Raw genomic sequence first — 16,844 nt, 5'->3', positions numbered from 1 at the left:
AGAACAGATGTAAGCATAAACATTTAACGACTATGTACAGTATAAATATAAATATATATCCAAAAGTATATATATATATATAAGTGAGACTATATGTAACTTTTGAAAGAAGAAAACGTATGAAAAGTGGAACTCCTAAGCAATAACCGCGCTCAATTCAATTCACTGAGGGTATTTACAGCTACAGTCCTACTTGGTCTGGTATAATGTTAGCAAACTTTAGATAGATGCTGTGTGGCATGGGACAGTTAGCTGACTTCATAAGTATTTTTAGCATTAAGCGGTTCTTATTCTCACTATTAATTTGAACCAACCCTGCTAGTTTACTGTGAAACTATGAAAAGAGGCACATGTTCCACGACAGCACAAGAGAAATAAAACACATACATACGCATGTACAGCACAGCATGAACTGAAGTTGAATGTGCATTGAAGTGTTTAATTTGTCCATTAGTTCTAAGAGGAACATATCAACCTCGTGCTAACAAACCTGCTGCTGACGTGACATATGTACACTTGCCTAATTACATAATAAAGACACATTTCCCTTTTTTGTAGTTACAGGAATGTCTACAAGCACGACTACTCTGACACTGTGCATCACTTTCAACTCACACTTCTCATTTATGAATTGAGGTATTGTATGGTGAAAATTATTTTTCCTATAAGACAAATGCTGCTTTTTACTGACATGGATTAAACGTCTTGATGTTGATTTTTTTGCATTCATTTCATTTTAATTATGAAATGAATTATTTATGCATCTTTACATTTGCACATCTGCTCAGCTATACACCATTGCATTCTATGCAACTAAGTATGAATTATTTGTGTTGTAGTGGTTTGTTTTGTATCACATTTATTTGATCAGTTTTTTACCTTTTATAATCATGCTTCTCCTCTCTCTCTAATTCCTCTTCACTTTGTTTACCCTATGACCCCTTCAATAAAGAAATGTAAATAAAAAACGGCCCCAAAATGTTTGCATCGGACCCTCTTGGCCTGTTTGTTTCTGTTATCTCTCGTCAGTAGCCATCCTAACAAGAGTGAAGGTTACAGGAGACACACCAGCCACTATCGGTGAAGCAGATACAGTGCAATAACTGAAGCCATCCCGGTGTTTTTAAAATGGTCAGCACTGAATGTTAGATGTTGACACAGCTGTGTACAAATTGGCTGGACGCACTGATCAAAAATGTCACCTTGTGCCCCTTCTGCAGTGTCTTGAAGTCACATTACAAGAAAGAACGACAGAGGGAGTCGATGTTGAACTGCTTAAAAGTGAATCAAATGATGTTTAGGAGTTTGAAGGGGCTTAAAAGCAGTGACAACTGCTATAGGACATGTGATTAACAACACAATATTATAACAATGGAACTCATCTTGAGAGACAAAGATCTTCCCTCATAGATGTCTTGTATAACTAAGGGATAAAATGACCTAGAACACACATCGCTCAAATAATGTAATATTAAGTGTGTTTTAAAGGAACCCCTATTCCCTCAGTGTTTGTTTAAGAGGGGGGCACAGAACTGGGAACAAGAAGAAAACCTGTCATGGTTGAACCCGTACAACAGAGGTTATTTTTGCAGAGGCATAGAGTTGAACAACTATTATACCTCTGGTGACATTATGTAGTTTATTTTACTGAGCTTGAACCTTTTTTCAGTCTCTAACTTAACAAAAAGGTAAACGGTCTGGTTTGGCCTAATAAACCTGGCACTGCGACTATACACGATAATCTTGAGAGGCAGTGTGGGTGGATGGACGGACACATTATAATCAATCAGTGGATGAAATCTTCATTTAGGAAATGGCCAGAACACTTCTTGGCAACAAGCTCTATCCTCTCTCTCAGACGGAGGGTGTGAGTGTGTGTGTGAGACAGATCTCTGCATGGGGAGAGCTGGGGGGGATGAAAGGAAAAGATCTGCTGAGGGCAAATTTCCATTCTGCCAAAGTCTGAAGAAAAAAAAAAATAGACAAACTTCACCCTGCCCAACAGTTACATCACAATGACCCTCATAGCATAATTCTCTAGCAGGACTCTGTGCTGCCTATTCGATCATTTTCATGACGAAGACCAGCATCCTCTGCATCTCAAGGCAGCTATTGAGACACATTGGTTCATAAAGGTTTTTGTTAACATCTCACAGCCGATTACATCAAATGCAGTCTGTATCCAATGATCAGGAATTGGTCACTGAACAGTTATGTGAAATGAACTCTGGACTATAAAATAGTTAAAGATGGAAGGGCGCCCTCTGGTGTTAGATAAAACCTCATCATAAACTGTGTCTCATTTGAGTCCTGCATGGGGGGAAAGTCACATTACGGGCTTCTCAAGAAGCTCTCATGCTTGTCATCTTACATTTATTCAGACTAAATGACTAATGCTTGTTGCAACTGTTAAATAAGTCAACAATTGACAAACTCTAACTCAAAGTGTTTACCAGACTATTTGAACACAGGTGCAAATCAAAAAGTTGGCCGATGAGCAAGGGACAAATCATTTTCGCACACTGTAAGACATGCATGTTTATTATGTGGCAACTTCACTTTTGTATTAAAAATAATCAAGTTCAGGTTAAATATTCAATGTTTCATAGCAATGAGAGTCAAACACTACAAACAGCATGTTCATTTTAACCAGAATTCTTCCACCTTGTTCCAAAAGCAATAAGAGACAGTTGTGACTAAAGTAAACAAAGTGCTGCTACATTGTAATATTTCATCCATTTCACAAATGAAAATACTACACGACGGTTTTTGAATTTGCAAGTTTCAGCTCCAGCGGTGTAGTCCGCCACTAAAAAGTTCTGTCGGTGCTTTTCCTGACTTCTCCCTTCAAGACCTTTTGGGAATCAGAAAAAGCTTGATGGTCGATAGAAACCTGTGACCTCTGATATTCAGCACGAGAAGCGTTTTCAGGTTTAGTGCACAATTTAGCAGTTATCCCAATCGAACGTGATAAAAAAAGAAAAACAAACAGTTTTCCTACTTTGCACTTTAGATTTATTAACGCAAGTCAGTCTTTCGTACGGAGCCCAGGGAGTGACAAGGCGGGGGTGGGGGGGGCAATTTAATAAAAGTCATCACCGTTAATGGCCGTGCATAACCGGCCGTAAGTGTCCTGCTGCCTTGAACTGAAGGAGAAGCTTTTCATACTATAAAGCAACTGATACTGTAAGAATCACATTCATTCATAGATCAGTGCAGACTGATTTAGGCCTATTTACCTCCTGATTAAACCACTGTGTAATTGGAATAAATGATTTATATTTCAGATTTAATAAGTTGCTGCAGCACGTCTGCAGCAAGCACCGACGGGTGTGTCCACTCCATAGTCGTTTTGTTTTTTACCCGAAATCTTTTGCAAGGATCTCGCAAAACTATTGCAAGTCTTCCTGGACTCCGTCCTTCTGATCTTGCTCTGTTTTCTCAGATAATTTCTGTAAGCAAACTCAGGATCACCGACTGTATTCACAACTGTAAGGTAGCAGAGATCTGTGACATTGCGTTGTAAATGTAAGTGTTGTTGAAGGGCACAAACTGGTGGCTGATGATCTTGATGGCCTCTTGAGCAGCAGATCCTACAGGAACACCATTCAAAAAAAAGAACATATAAACATCTTGGATTTATCAGCACTGTTTAGGTGAGACATGTTGTGTCTTAGGTTCTTTCATTTCTGAAGAGAGGTAATAGATTACCTCCCAAAAATGCGGCAACTGTGTGTGGCTCTGCTGCACCATATCGACAGCTGCAGAAGGGTAATAAAAAAAAGAAGTTCAGAATTATTTGGCACAGTCATAATCACTCTCAGCAGTAAATCCAACAGTGGCCGTGACTTACAACTCATGGATGTAATCGTCTTTGATGTTGACATTGAGGCTGTACTCCTGCAGTAGGCTGTTCACACAGAGCTTCAGTTTGCTGATGTCGTCCTCCACCTGGTAGTTATAAACTCCTGGTAAGAGAGGACATGTGGTAAAAGATGGCCGAAAAATAAATGAGACGAATGACATAACTGTGTTTCTGTATAGTGGCATTGGGAAGAATCATCTACAGTAACTTGTAAATTCAATGGCGCTCCGTGAGATGTTCAAAGTTTTGGATATTTTTTTTTAGAACCAAACCCTGATCTGTACTTCTCCAGAACTTTGTCCCTGACCTGTTTGGAGAGCTCCTTGGTTTTCATGGTGCCGCTCGCTTAGAGGTGTTTCAGACTCTGAGGCCTTTCAGAACAGCAGTATGTATACGGAGATCATATGACACTTAGATTGCACACAGGTGGACTTAATTTTAACTAATTATGTGACTTTAAAATTGTATTTAGGGGCATCATAGAGAAGGGGGTGAATACATAGGCATGCACCTCTTAGCATTTTCTGGGGAATATATAATCACCAAGGGAGCAAGTACATTTTCAAGGTGCTGTACATAAGTACATTTAGACTGATGTTTTCTAAGTTGTGTGGTTTCAAGTCAGTAAGTGTTTCACATCTTGTTCAAGTGTTTAAAGAAAGATGTGTGTGAACCTCGTCTTTACCTGGGTAGCGGGAGTGCTGCTGATAGAAGCGATCGACAGAGCGAAGCATGAGGTAGAAGACCATCTCGCTGTCTGGATTGTCCATGCTTGAGGCTGAGGACACGCAGCTATCGTTAATAGGCGAATCATTTTTTGAGAAAATAGTAAATAAACAAGACGGAACAGTTTAATCAGAAAGTAAATGAATCTCCAACTTACTGATTTCATCTTTATTTACTGAATCCACACTGTATTCCTCAGCCAGAGATCTGCAGCGCACCACCCTCAGAAAGGACGAATTCTTACCTAGACACCGACGCCTACAGTTAGCAATTACGCTCCACTTGTATGCAGAGAGAGTTATCTTGAGTCCAGAGGCATACAGTGGCAACATTACAAATCTCAATCTCTCCATGTTCGGAGTAATTCAAACTTTTGAAGTCAGAGAAGGCAACGCGACTGCATGACGGCAACACATGAGAGACGTGGTGCTTTGAAGAGCTGCTCAATTAGTGACACTAATGCACGCATGAGGCAGTTTTGATTCACGCATCATACCAATCTGTGTACATGCATGTTTGTATGAATACACTAATTACCATGAATAATGAGATCAGGCAGTGTAATTAAAGGCTGCATCCAACGTACTTATGTACTCTGCATCTCAATACCAAATATATGCCTCTAAAAACACTATTGTATAAAGAGCATATTGCATTAATCAGAATGAGATCAGATTTGTGTGCATGTAAATATACCCACTGAATATGAAATGCATACGTCACAATACTTACAGAACAGTTTGATGTCCTTCTCAGAGATGCTCTCTGGTGGCTGGTGGAAAGTCAAAGGAAACTCAGCAGAACATCCATTTTAGTCAAATACATTGTGTAAGTAGCACAAGACTCACCCGTAAAATGAGTATTTCAGGGCAAAATGTATCAACGCTATCATAATTAAATATTACCACGGCTGCACGACTGATTCAAAAAGCAGCAACGAAGACACAAAGAACTGAAATAACAGCCAATGTTGCTGTCGGGGCTTTTTTTGTGGGGTGCATCACACATGTTCTCTTGACCACCATTTGTTTGATGGATAGAAAGAAGCAGCTGATTCTTAGCTTTTAATCGTATAGTAGCGACAACAGTTATGTATGGTCACACTGTTATTATGTTGAGTAAGCATTAATTGATTGAATTAAGCCCTAAATTCTTAAAGATGGTTTCAGACTAACTTAAACTAACTTCATTCAGTGACTACTGAACAACGTTTACAACCTACCTTTCCAATAGACTGCAACAGACATTCTACATGCTTAGAAACAGCTGCTGCATCCTGCATGGCCTTTTCCCTGTAACTGAAATAAAACACAAAAAATGAACAACAACACAAACCTACATTATCAAACCACGACCCGTTAGAAAGCGAGACATAGAACCACATCAGAGGATTTGTAGGAGCACTTTTCTGTTGCTCTACAAATCCATCTCCACAGTTAGCACCCGTACGTTTCACACTTACACATTCTGAAGGCTGACGAACTTCCGAGAGTCTGCGATCATATCTGGGATGGTTCCCCGTACAGGAAGGCTTCCATTGCCTTCATTGAGAGAAAACTCCTTGACAGCTCGCAGCATCACCCAGAAGGACGGAGTCTGGTCAACACACACCAACACAATTAACTCCACACGTCAAAACAAACATTTGTCTCAAAAACGACTTATCTGAAACTATGATATAACGATGTGTGTATTATTAATAGAAGTCAAAACCTGTGATGTGATGTTGTTACACTCCTCACTATTGAAGAGGTCTTCAACAGCACTGGGAATCTGCGGAAAACAAGAGACGTTGCTAGAGGAGTCTCACTAGAGACTGTCAACTGTTACACGATACAAAACGGACTGATTGGGGGTGTAAAAGGTGAGATGTGTTGAATGGGACACAACCAAGAGATCCGGTACCTTGGTTGGATTCAAAGCAGTATTGACATTCTTGATGGCTTCTTCAAAGTTTTCTTCATCTTCTGGGACACCGTTCTCATTCTTCAGGATCCCTGAAGGAACACACATACAGTCACGTCACACAGCCAAGTCACTGAACTTATAGGCAAATACAATCCAGAGGTTCACAGATACCTTCCCGAATAAAGTGTCTGAAGGCCTCTTTCTCCTTGTAATTCTTCGGTGGCTGACAGTTGTGCTACAATGACAAAGTAGAGCGACATGTTAATGTGCAGCAACCCTTACAAATGCAGACAGGCATACATATCAGTGATTGAGTATTTGTCAGACATCGTGGCCAAAGAAAATGTGCTGTACCTCACTGAGCCATTTCTCCAGGTGCTTGGCAACGATGATGATCCACGGTGTGTGACTGTGATCCTGCAGATTGAATAAAAGCACTATCAGTTGTGTGAAGTGTAGTTTAAACTGACTAATGTCTATTAACAAATGAGCTGAACCTAAAGTACTCACCTTCTTGTCCATGCTGTCAAGCTCGTAGGACTGAATGTGGCTCTTGAATTCGGCAAAAGGCTGGAGCAACCTCAGGTCCTCCAAGGCATTGTCCGGATGGGATTCAATCACTGAAGAGAAAAGCATGGTCACAACACCAGGGCTAGTGTGCACTCATGCAAGTTGCAGCAAGTAAACAGCGTAGCCCGGAGCTCGTTTTTTAATACTATGGAGTAGCCTTCCATTAAGAATCAAGCAGTCAAAACCTAGAGGAGATTTTAAAGGGCAGATCCGAGCTCACCTATGGAGTAAGGTGACCAAATAAAATATGACAAGCAGGTCCTTGATGTTGTGTTTTTCCTTGTTTTTGTTGGGAAGGCTTTTATCGCTTCTATTCTAGTGCTTATTAGTTTTGCTTTTAGGACACAACGATTGTTGTGAAGTTAATTTCGGTTGTTTTTACGTGTCATTGGTTTTATTGCTCATCGTTTAAGGGATTCTGTGACTGTTCTGTGTGATTGTCTGTTCTGTTAAACATAATACAATAAAACTAAATAAAATGTCAATAAACATTTTTAAATCTTCTAATTGTACATGTAAACTATGAGCCACAGTGAAATGACCATGCAGCAAAAAGTGTGTATGCAGGCAGATAAGATGTCAATAATCCATGTAAACACTCAGGACTATAGAGTGTAATTTATGACATGTTGTTCATCACAGTAATGCATTCGCATTTTCACGAGTTCATGCTCAACTGCGAACTGAAAGCATTAATTAATTATATATTTGGGTCGTTATTAAATGTGTTATAGTTTCATAATACGAGAAGTGATTCCAAGTGAACTGCTGTTGAACTAACCCGTGTGCTGCTGCACCACCAGTCTCATGTAGCCGATCAGGCCGTAGCTTTTACAGACCAGGAAAGGTACAGAGGCACTCCACAGAACGGAGCCGAGCCTCAAACATGTGCTGTGCGGATGTCAGAGAAAAAAAAATGACAAGTTAATTCGACGTAAAATAAAGCAATAACAAATCAAGCCAATTTAACAGTAGAAAATGTGGCGGTGCAACAAATGTTGGACTCCTAAAGAGGACCCCGCCCCCTATGTAGAAATAAACAACAATTCTTAGTTTCAGGTGATTATACACTAATGAAAACAAAGACATCGATATTAAATCACCCTAAATCCTACGCGCTGTTCCTTTAACATCAAACCCAGCCAAAGTGCTCAAGGCTCCATCCATGACGGACGTTCTTTGTAATTACACTACAAATTTGAATTCAGCATACTGTAGGTTCTGACAGTAAAAAGTGAGAGTGAAGATGAACTATATCTCATACCTTTCTGGCAACTGGACCCCAATGACGACGGTAAACCTGTGGAAAAACTCTGGATTGTTGTCCAGAAGCTTGTTTGGACTCTGCAGAAGTAACAGAAAACACAGAGGGATCTCCGTCACTATCAGAGCAGTGACACTGATCAATTCATTTACATATTTACACAGCACATGAACTATTCAGAGGCTGCACGTTGGTGTGGCCCTACAGTCCAAAGACATGCAGCTTAGGTTAATTGATTACTCTAAATTGCCCGTAGGTGTGAATGTGAGCGCGGAATGGTTGTCTGTCTCTCTGTGTCAGCCCTGCGATAGTCTGGCGACCAGGGTGCACCCTGCCTCCGCCCAATGCCAGCTGGGATCGGCTCAATTCATATACTGAAACATAACCGTTGTGAAAGAAATATGTGGCATCATGTCAACACTTAAACGATACCAACCTCCTCCACAAAGTTTCCAGAGACATCACTGTTAAGTTCTTGTAGCAGCTCAGTGGCAGCCTGTGCTCTGTTCTGCAACAACAAAACTAAAAGGTCAAAAACGGCTTTATGAATAACCAAGGAGGAGGGATTCAGATGGGAAATAGGAGAGGAAATTGTGCATCTGCGTGTGCACTTGTACATGTTCCTAAAACATAAATTAATTAACTTCAGCAAAACATACCTTTCCAATGGTGTTGTTGCTAAGGAAAAAACTGCAAGACAAGATCAAGAGGGTCAACCATGAACACACAAAATAACAACTACATTCAAGCTTAGATCAACTTGAAAAACAAATAGGTTCTCACTTGTTTCCAACATCTTCCCCAGAAACGGTGTGTCCATCCACTATGGTGAACGCTCCAATACCTGGCAAAGAGATCAATGAATTGAATCAGAAAGATGCTTTCATCAGCACCTGCAGCATCATCGCCGACAAGGAGCCACATCTGTTTTACCTGGAAGTACTAGATTCTTCAGTATTTCTGTTCCAGTCGCTGTGGCGTTGATGAGACAGACGTGTGCATTCTCCAGTGATTCTTGACCATGGTCACCCCACAGTCTGAAACACAACATGGACACGTGTTGCCACCTAGTGATACAATCCGTCCCGAACCGCTGTAAAAACACAGCAAGCCACCAAGCGAGAAGGACTTAAGCCAGCTCGTATAGAGCTTCTCCAGCATTAGACTACCATGTAGTGCTACACTTGTACAACCATCAAACACAGTGGATATAGGGTTACATGATGTCAGTGGCGGCTGTCATTAGACAAGCTGCCATGTCTGATTCTGAACACCAAACACAACAACAGAGCAGCACATCCTATTAGCCTGACAGCTAACGTGTTAGCTCACCGGTGCTGTATTCACCATAACTCAAATAGCAAGCTAATGTTGGCTAACGTTAGCACTCATGCCTCTTCTGGCACCTCTCAAATGAAACCCGCAGGACAATTAGCTGAAGGAATACGAAACCTACGCTAAAGTTTATATTTACCTGAGTTGCCTGTCGTATTTCTGTTCTTTGGAGGCTTTGGTGGCTGCCATGGTATCTGTTCAATGAGTGAAGTCTACGGACGCATTTTAACTTCCGCAAAGACAGATTCGACACAAACATACCCGTGTTAAAAGCCGGCTGCGCACTTTCGACACACATTTTCACCCACATTTTCACCCATATTTGGAGACTTCAACTGGCATTAAAGTAAAAATAATAATGTAAATATTGTGTTAATAATAATAAAGTAACAGAAGCCCCCTTACCGGGAATTAATGTATCTACAAGTATCTGATATTGTACTGCCTCTAACGATTATTTCCATAATCAATTCATCTGGAAGTTTTTTATTTAAATAGTGAAAGATTTTCTGAAGCCCACGGTGATGTCATCAAATTGCTAATTCTATCTTCAGGACACACCTAAAGATAGGCTTATTCGATGTGAGAAAAGCTGCAAATCCTCACACTTGACAAGTTAAAACCAGAGACTTTTCGAACCATGTTTTGCTCTAAATCATAAGCCTAATGAAAATATATTTCTTAATTGACTGATCAATTAATCGCCTACAGTTGTAATCGTATCAGCTCGAGCAGTGATTTAATAACAGTGCATTTGATACACAGACAGAGTATGTCAGTGCTGTATATGACAATAAAATATAAATACATTGGTTCATTGTCCAGCATATCTTCAGAAAAAAAATGTTTGAAAAAATTTAAAGGGTACGAAGATTTAAAACAGCTGCAAAAAACAACGACGAAAAAAAATAATTTAAGTAGTATTAAAGCAGATAATGTTCGTTTATGACCATTACACATGTATTTGTACCTTTTGATGGAAATTTTTCCCTCTAAATTGTGTATTTATAACCCATATTGATGATTTTGTCTAATTAGTAGATGATGATTTTATTATAATTTTAGTATCGAAAAAACATTATATATTGTAAGCCTGACCTAATGCAGCTAAGCTGTAAAACCTCAGACAGGTGTGGACTGTGTGTGTGTATGTGTGCGCGCGTGTGTGTGTGTGGGCGTGAAGGGGCGTGTTACAAAAGGGATAATTGCCATTCCCCTTCGGCCTCTACATAAACTTCATCAATAGCTGCATGGTCTGATATCAGTGTCCGTATTTCACCTGCGCACCGGAGTGCAGAAGTCAGACACCGACAACTTGGTCAGAGTTGAATCCGCTTACAGGGACGATGACAGGGAATCACTGGGGATATGGAAAAGAGGACGGTAAGATCTCACAGCATGCAGGTTTCTTTACTGCTTTCCCCATGATCCACAGTGGAGGCAATTAACCGTATATCCGACAATAACGTGCATGATTACTGTTTATTGTTTGCTGGGGTGCGTGCAGAGGAGCAACGCTGTTAATGCGAGATTAGCCACATGCTTAAAGGGATGCCTGCTGTCACTTTTAAACCGACTTTCCAACCGATTTGCACGGGACTCTTGAGTGCGAGACATTGCATTGCATCAGTGTCATGGTCAATTCAAGACAAGTTGCTCCACTTACTGTGGCACGTTGTTTGGTGTGGAAGAGGCAGTCTCCAGTCAATTGATCACTGATTTATGTTTTATTCATGGGGTATTGATTTTGTTCAGAATTGATCTTCACCAAGAGAGCTGAAGGCACACATGCAGTGCTGTGTTTAAATTATCTGTAGACTGTAGTAAATTATCTGTTGAGTTCTTATGGTCTTCTTTTTATGATAAGGTCCTTCTGCATGGCACACAAACTACCCCGTTGCCCAGGGGGACCGGCAGTCTCCCATTGACGTTGTCCCTCATCAGGCTTCACATGACCCCAGTCTGGGTCCGATTGTCCTGAACTACGATCAGTGTACCTCCATCAAAATCGCCAACAATGGACACTCCGTTGTTGTGGAGTTTGAGGATTCGGATGACCGCTCAGGTGAGAAAAAGCTGGTCTTCATATGCATTTACTTAAAATTTAGTTTACTCTCTTTTTTTTTTTTTTTTTTTTTTGAAGAAGAAGAAAGCAGAAATCCCACCTACAAACAAAACCAACTAATCAGTTCAAATGCATTCTGCTTTTAGATCTGCACAGTCTACAGAGGTCACTCTTAGGTCTAGATGTGGTGAATACATAAAACAACAATAAAAACAGAATTGTGAATGGTGAGTAACATCTTGGCAGAGATTATACATTTTCATGACATGACCTATGACTGTATTAGACATTTATTCTCTGCAATTATTGACAGAGATAACGGCTAAGGGATAAGCCGGTATCTGTTGTCAGCCGCATGCAGTGGAAATCTGCGCAAAAAGTTGCTTTCAATAAATGTAAATTTGAAAGGTGGGATTACCTTGATTTAAAAAAAAAAAAAAAAGTGCAAACCATGTGCATAACTGACCATAATCAAAGGTTACAAATAATCCCCTGATTATGCTGCAGGGAAATGCAGCCAGCAGTTAACTGTATGAGCATCTGTCTGCTGGACAAGAGATAATAACCTTGGGTGATCTCAATGGTTATTATGACCCTATTTGCTTTTATCACTGGGTGGATCCATGTTAACCACCCCGTCATTAACATGAATGATCAGCTCAGAAATCTTGGGCTGTTTGGCTCAGACAGTTTCCGCAGAGCAAGCAAGTAACTATCACCGAATGTAATTAATGAAGGTGGAGACCTGTAGGAAAACGAATGCACTTCCTCAGCACTTCTGCGCTGTTTAAATGAGGTGCACAAATCTCCTAAACCTGCTGTTGTCAGTTTGCCCCACGTGGCTTGGTCTGGGTGTACACATGCATATATTCACACATGATGGTGTTCTGTGTCACTGTTCTTTGGGTAAGAAAAGGAGGATGAAATAAAATGGATACGTCTCTGTGAAGACCTACGGACAAATATCGTAATCAAAACTTTTAACAATATATTATATTACGAGTTTAAAGATCTGGCTCTCAATGTTAGAATAACAAACATGAAGGGGTTGATTATAATTAATACATTTCTTTTAGCTATTATTAATGTTGGCTTTTACAACATTATTATTATTATCACCTTTTAATACCCTATTCAACACATCAGTAATTTATAAATGGCTATCTACTAATTGCCTCATATTCAAGATGCATAATTAATTTTTCTTAACAGATTTTCTTCTAACGGATCACACTGTTCTTGTGGTCATCCACATCTATATTTTAATATGGACCAGATGAGTGTTTTGCTCCTCGGTCCATTCATGCCTAGCTAATCTGACCTGGACTGGTGTGGCCTGTTTGTCAGAAGGATGTCAGCAGCATCACAATGAATAACAGTCAGATTAGACTGGCGTTCATACCCAGCAGTGCTAGCCATAGGCTCTGAAAACGGTCTGTACTATAATGATAATAGGCTGAACGTCATCATGACATGTATGAAAGTTAACTGTTCATCCTTGTTGGCCAATAATCCTGAATTTAAATCTATAACCAAGCTAAAAGTAGCTTTAACGTTGCTTTATTTAGCATAGGAGTGCCTATTTGTGTCTCCAAATAAAGCTTGTGCCACAGAGCTCTTATGATAGATTTGTTGGTAAAGCAGGCGGTCTTTCTGTCGTTGCTCATGTCTCAGATTGGGAGTTAGACAAAAGTATGCTGGGTTGCCAGGTTGACTCATCCTGCAGTGGTAACAAGCTCACACAGGATGCTCTGTGTAGCTTTTTGCTACGAAGCATTTTGTCCAACACCCACAGACAGTGGGGGATGGGGGGGGAATGCTGAACCTTTTTTCATTTTATTTCTCTCTACATCTCATCTTCTACAGTGATCCAGGGAGGCCCTCTTGACAACCCCTACAGGCTGAAACAGTTTCACTTCCATTGGGGCGGAAAGGGCTGTCATGGCTCTGAACACACTGTCGCAGGAAATGGCTATGCTTCTGAGGTCAGTGTCTGGGTCAGCATTTTAATCACCAAATCACAGAATAACCAATGTTTGACTAAAGTGTAGTAAGGTATATGTGGTGACATATTTTGGTATGGAATAAAATCACCAGCTTTGATGCTTAAGATTACCATCTTTTTGCATCTGTATATATGACTTGATTTAATATATTTAACTATAAAAGCCAATTTTATTGATGTCTCTCTTTCTCTCTTCCTATTTGCCCCTCTAGCTTCATTTAGTACACTGGAATGCTGTCAAGTACAAGACGTTTGGGGAGGCGGCAACAGCTCCTGACGGCCTCGCTGTCCTCGGCATCTTTTTGGAAGTAAGATGTTTCTCTTAACTGCAGTCCCATTTTCCATCCCTGTGCCCCCTTTCCTCTACATTTTGTATTCGTGTAACAATTTCACATTTGTTTTTTAGGTCATGGCAACTTGAACAGAGTTGCTGTCTAGCAACTCAGTTTTTTTGGGTTTTTTCACAGCTGTCATTATTTGTGCGAACAGCGTGGTAGCATAGTAATCAGACTCAATTAGTATTTTCTTTCACTCCACATTTTGAATTGCTGACAAAACTCTCAGATGTGGGAGGTGTTTTATAAGGTTGGAGAAGTTGCAAGAGAAAAATAATTAGTCACATCGCTGCGTTGTGTTTAGCTGTAGTGCTCTTATGATCACAGTCACCAGTGTTTTGGTGCTGCAACCTATGTTTTATATACGTGTCAGCTTCAACAAAAATGAAGATTTGTGATATTTTGTAGATTATATATGTGTAAAGATTTTATATTGATTCCTTCCGCAAGTCACAAATCAAAAGCAATCTTGTCTGTTAAATAAGACAGGTGACAACCATAGATGGCTCCACATGATAACGGACGCTCTGTTCACAGTGAAGTTTAAGGTGAGCACTATACTGGATTTTATTAATTGTAATATTCTTGTAGTTTATGACCTGCTCTCGGCATCATTTGCTGCCTTATAAGAGCTGTTGTCTTTTTATTTCTGTTAAAGGGCAGTGTTGCAGATTTCAAAGGTTTCAACCCAAAGTGCCTCCTGCCCAGCAGCCTCCACTACTGGACCTACCTGGGATCACTGACCACACCCCCTCTGCATGAGAGCGTCATTTGGATCGTCGTGAAGGAGCCAATCACAGTGTCGGAAAAACAGGTTTGTGTGAGTTGCGAACATGTTCCTTTAATAGATGCCAGATTTTCAGCACGTAAAACACTGTTGTAGTTATTTATTATTCCAGGTCATGTGGCACAGCCATTCATACACAGCATTAACCCCAGCATTAACCCCACAGCATTAACCCCAATCCAGTAGTATATATATATATATATATATATATATATATATATATATATATTTAAATGCATGAAAAAAATATCAAATAGATATTCAAATCTGAATCAAGACCGTGATATGATTTTATACAAAACACTTTTGAGTATTACTGATTACTTTCATATATTTCTTTTAGCTAATGATCTGCACCCATATTTCTCTAATCTTCTCTCAAAATGTGTAGTTTTTAAATATAAAAGGCATATTCTGCTTTAAATAACAGTTTATACCTGGAGACATGTACTGGTATGCTTTAGCTGTAAGTCAGTGGAGCTCAGTTGATGGTGCAGTTGATCAGTCAGTTGTGGCACCCATGTTTCCCGGCCTGCATAATGTTTGGCTATGCTCCGCTAGGCTGCAAGGATTCACTGCCTCTTTTGTTGTCAATCTAAAGTTGAGCATCGGTATGCTAGGTTTGAGTAGTTGTGGGGGTGGGGTTTACCTCTATGCTGTAGGATGTCCAGATATTTGCCAAGCATGATGCTATATTTAGAGACCAGAACAAGAGCGAGCATCATTCATGGGGGTTGCCGTGTGTAGGGTTGACTTGTTTTTATCCACCCGTCTTTGCACTGACTTTAATCAGAAAGTTTAGGTCCAGTAACTCCAGGTTGATGACAAGTTAAGCTGACTAACCGGATGTCTGCAGCACATGCCTTCCAGGTCCCTCTGGGAGCTGGCCCTGTGCGACTGCTGCCAGCCTCTGGATTATACTCACACATTTTTAACTCAAGGACTGTACACGAGGAATCGTGAGTTTTAATGACTGTGGCACCTCGGGTGTAGCCATGAGCGTATCTGTCTGTATACCCATGTGTGTAGCATAGCTGGGGGTGAGGCTTAAGCTAGGCAACTGGCCTCACAACCTATGACTCCGGTCTCAAGCCTTTGATCCCCTCCAGCTGATTATCCTGATGGATGGCTGGATGTGTGCAGGGCTTTAATTGAGAAATGCTTGCATGGAGACGCAGCAGGGAAAAGCCCTTACATAACAGGGTATTTTGTTTTTAATTTCACCTCATAATGGTAGACGTAGAGCTGGAAAGGAAATGGCAAAAAGAGGGTTGTGTGGCTGGTTTAAAATGTTGAAAGGAGCATAAAGAATATATCTGATAATATTCAATGTAGTGGGTTTGAGACATATTAATGTATTGTTGGTTTTGGTCTTTTAATGGGAGTTGTTGACAATAACGTACACAGTCTCACCAGTGTCTGATATGGAGCTAATGTTGTACACCGAGCCTGTTTAACAACAGAAATATAAGGAGACAATTCTCTTTCTGTCTCTCAATGTAGCTGGGCAAGTTAAGAATGCTTTTGTGCACCGGAGAGGAAGAGGATCAGAGGACCCGCATGGAAAACAACTTCAGGCCTCCCCAGCTTCTCAAAGGCAGGAAAGTGCGTTCCTCCAATTAATGTGACCCCCCCCCCCCAGAGATCTGAAGCTGTAGACAACAAAGGCTCTTTCTGACAACAGTAAATGCATTGATTTGATTGTACTTTATTATCTCATGGTAGCTTGTCCCGAGGATTTCTGATTTGACTTTGTACAGAAGAGTAATTCTCATCACTGCCAGCACATTGACGTGCATGTGTCCCTCTTCTGGTCAGAAGCTTCAATGGCAGAGTGAGGAGTCAGTTTTTAGGGGCAAATAAAGGGGATATCATTAAGCAATATAATAATATTAACTGTTTGTTCTTTGACTACTATGTTCTATTTTGAGATATTTTCATATTATTATAACAAGCAATATGTTAATAAAGATTTAAATGTTGG

General features: G+C 40.3%; 2 protein-coding genes across 2 annotated transcripts; one reads left to right on the top strand and one right to left on the bottom strand.

Annotated features, from left to right (window-relative positions):
- Nucleotides 1-2,523: 2,523 nt before the first annotated feature.
- nae1 (nedd8 activating enzyme E1 subunit 1) lies at nt 2,524-9,919 on the bottom strand. Its single transcript, XM_076077950.1, has 20 exons — nt 9,808-9,919; nt 9,267-9,370; nt 9,117-9,177; nt 8,993-9,023; nt 8,770-8,841; nt 8,334-8,413; nt 7,851-7,960; nt 7,010-7,119; nt 6,854-6,916; nt 6,671-6,734; nt 6,497-6,588; nt 6,305-6,364; nt 6,054-6,187; nt 5,814-5,889; nt 5,324-5,363; nt 4,749-4,835; nt 4,551-4,643; nt 3,854-3,968; nt 3,712-3,761; nt 2,524-3,593 (listed from the first exon to the last, which is right to left on the bottom strand). The coding sequence occupies exons 1-20, from the start codon at nt 9,855-9,857 to the stop codon at nt 3,484-3,486; spliced, it is 1,602 nt and encodes a 533-aa protein (XP_075934065.1). The 5' UTR covers nt 9,858-9,919; the 3' UTR covers nt 2,524-3,483.
- Nucleotides 9,920-11,014: 1,095 nt separating this feature from the next.
- Nucleotides 11,015-16,483, top strand: ca7 (carbonic anhydrase VII). Its single transcript, XM_076077866.1, has 7 exons — nt 11,015-11,051; nt 11,536-11,733; nt 13,600-13,718; nt 13,951-14,046; nt 14,559-14,621; nt 14,732-14,887; nt 16,364-16,483. The coding sequence occupies exons 1-7, from the start codon at nt 11,015-11,017 to the stop codon at nt 16,481-16,483; spliced, it is 789 nt and encodes a 262-aa protein (XP_075933981.1).
- The last annotated feature ends 361 nt before the right edge of the window (nt 16,484-16,844 follow it).

Source organism: Anarhichas minor, unplaced genomic scaffold, assembly GCF_050575085.1.
Source record: "Anarhichas minor isolate MPS153535 unplaced genomic scaffold, ASM5057508v1 ptg000062l, whole genome shotgun sequence".
NCBI classification, from domain to species: domain Eukaryota; kingdom Metazoa; phylum Chordata; class Actinopteri; order Perciformes; family Anarhichadidae; genus Anarhichas; species Anarhichas minor.
Note: the sequence above shows the minus strand (reverse complement) of the source record. Positions and strands in the feature narration are given on the sequence as shown.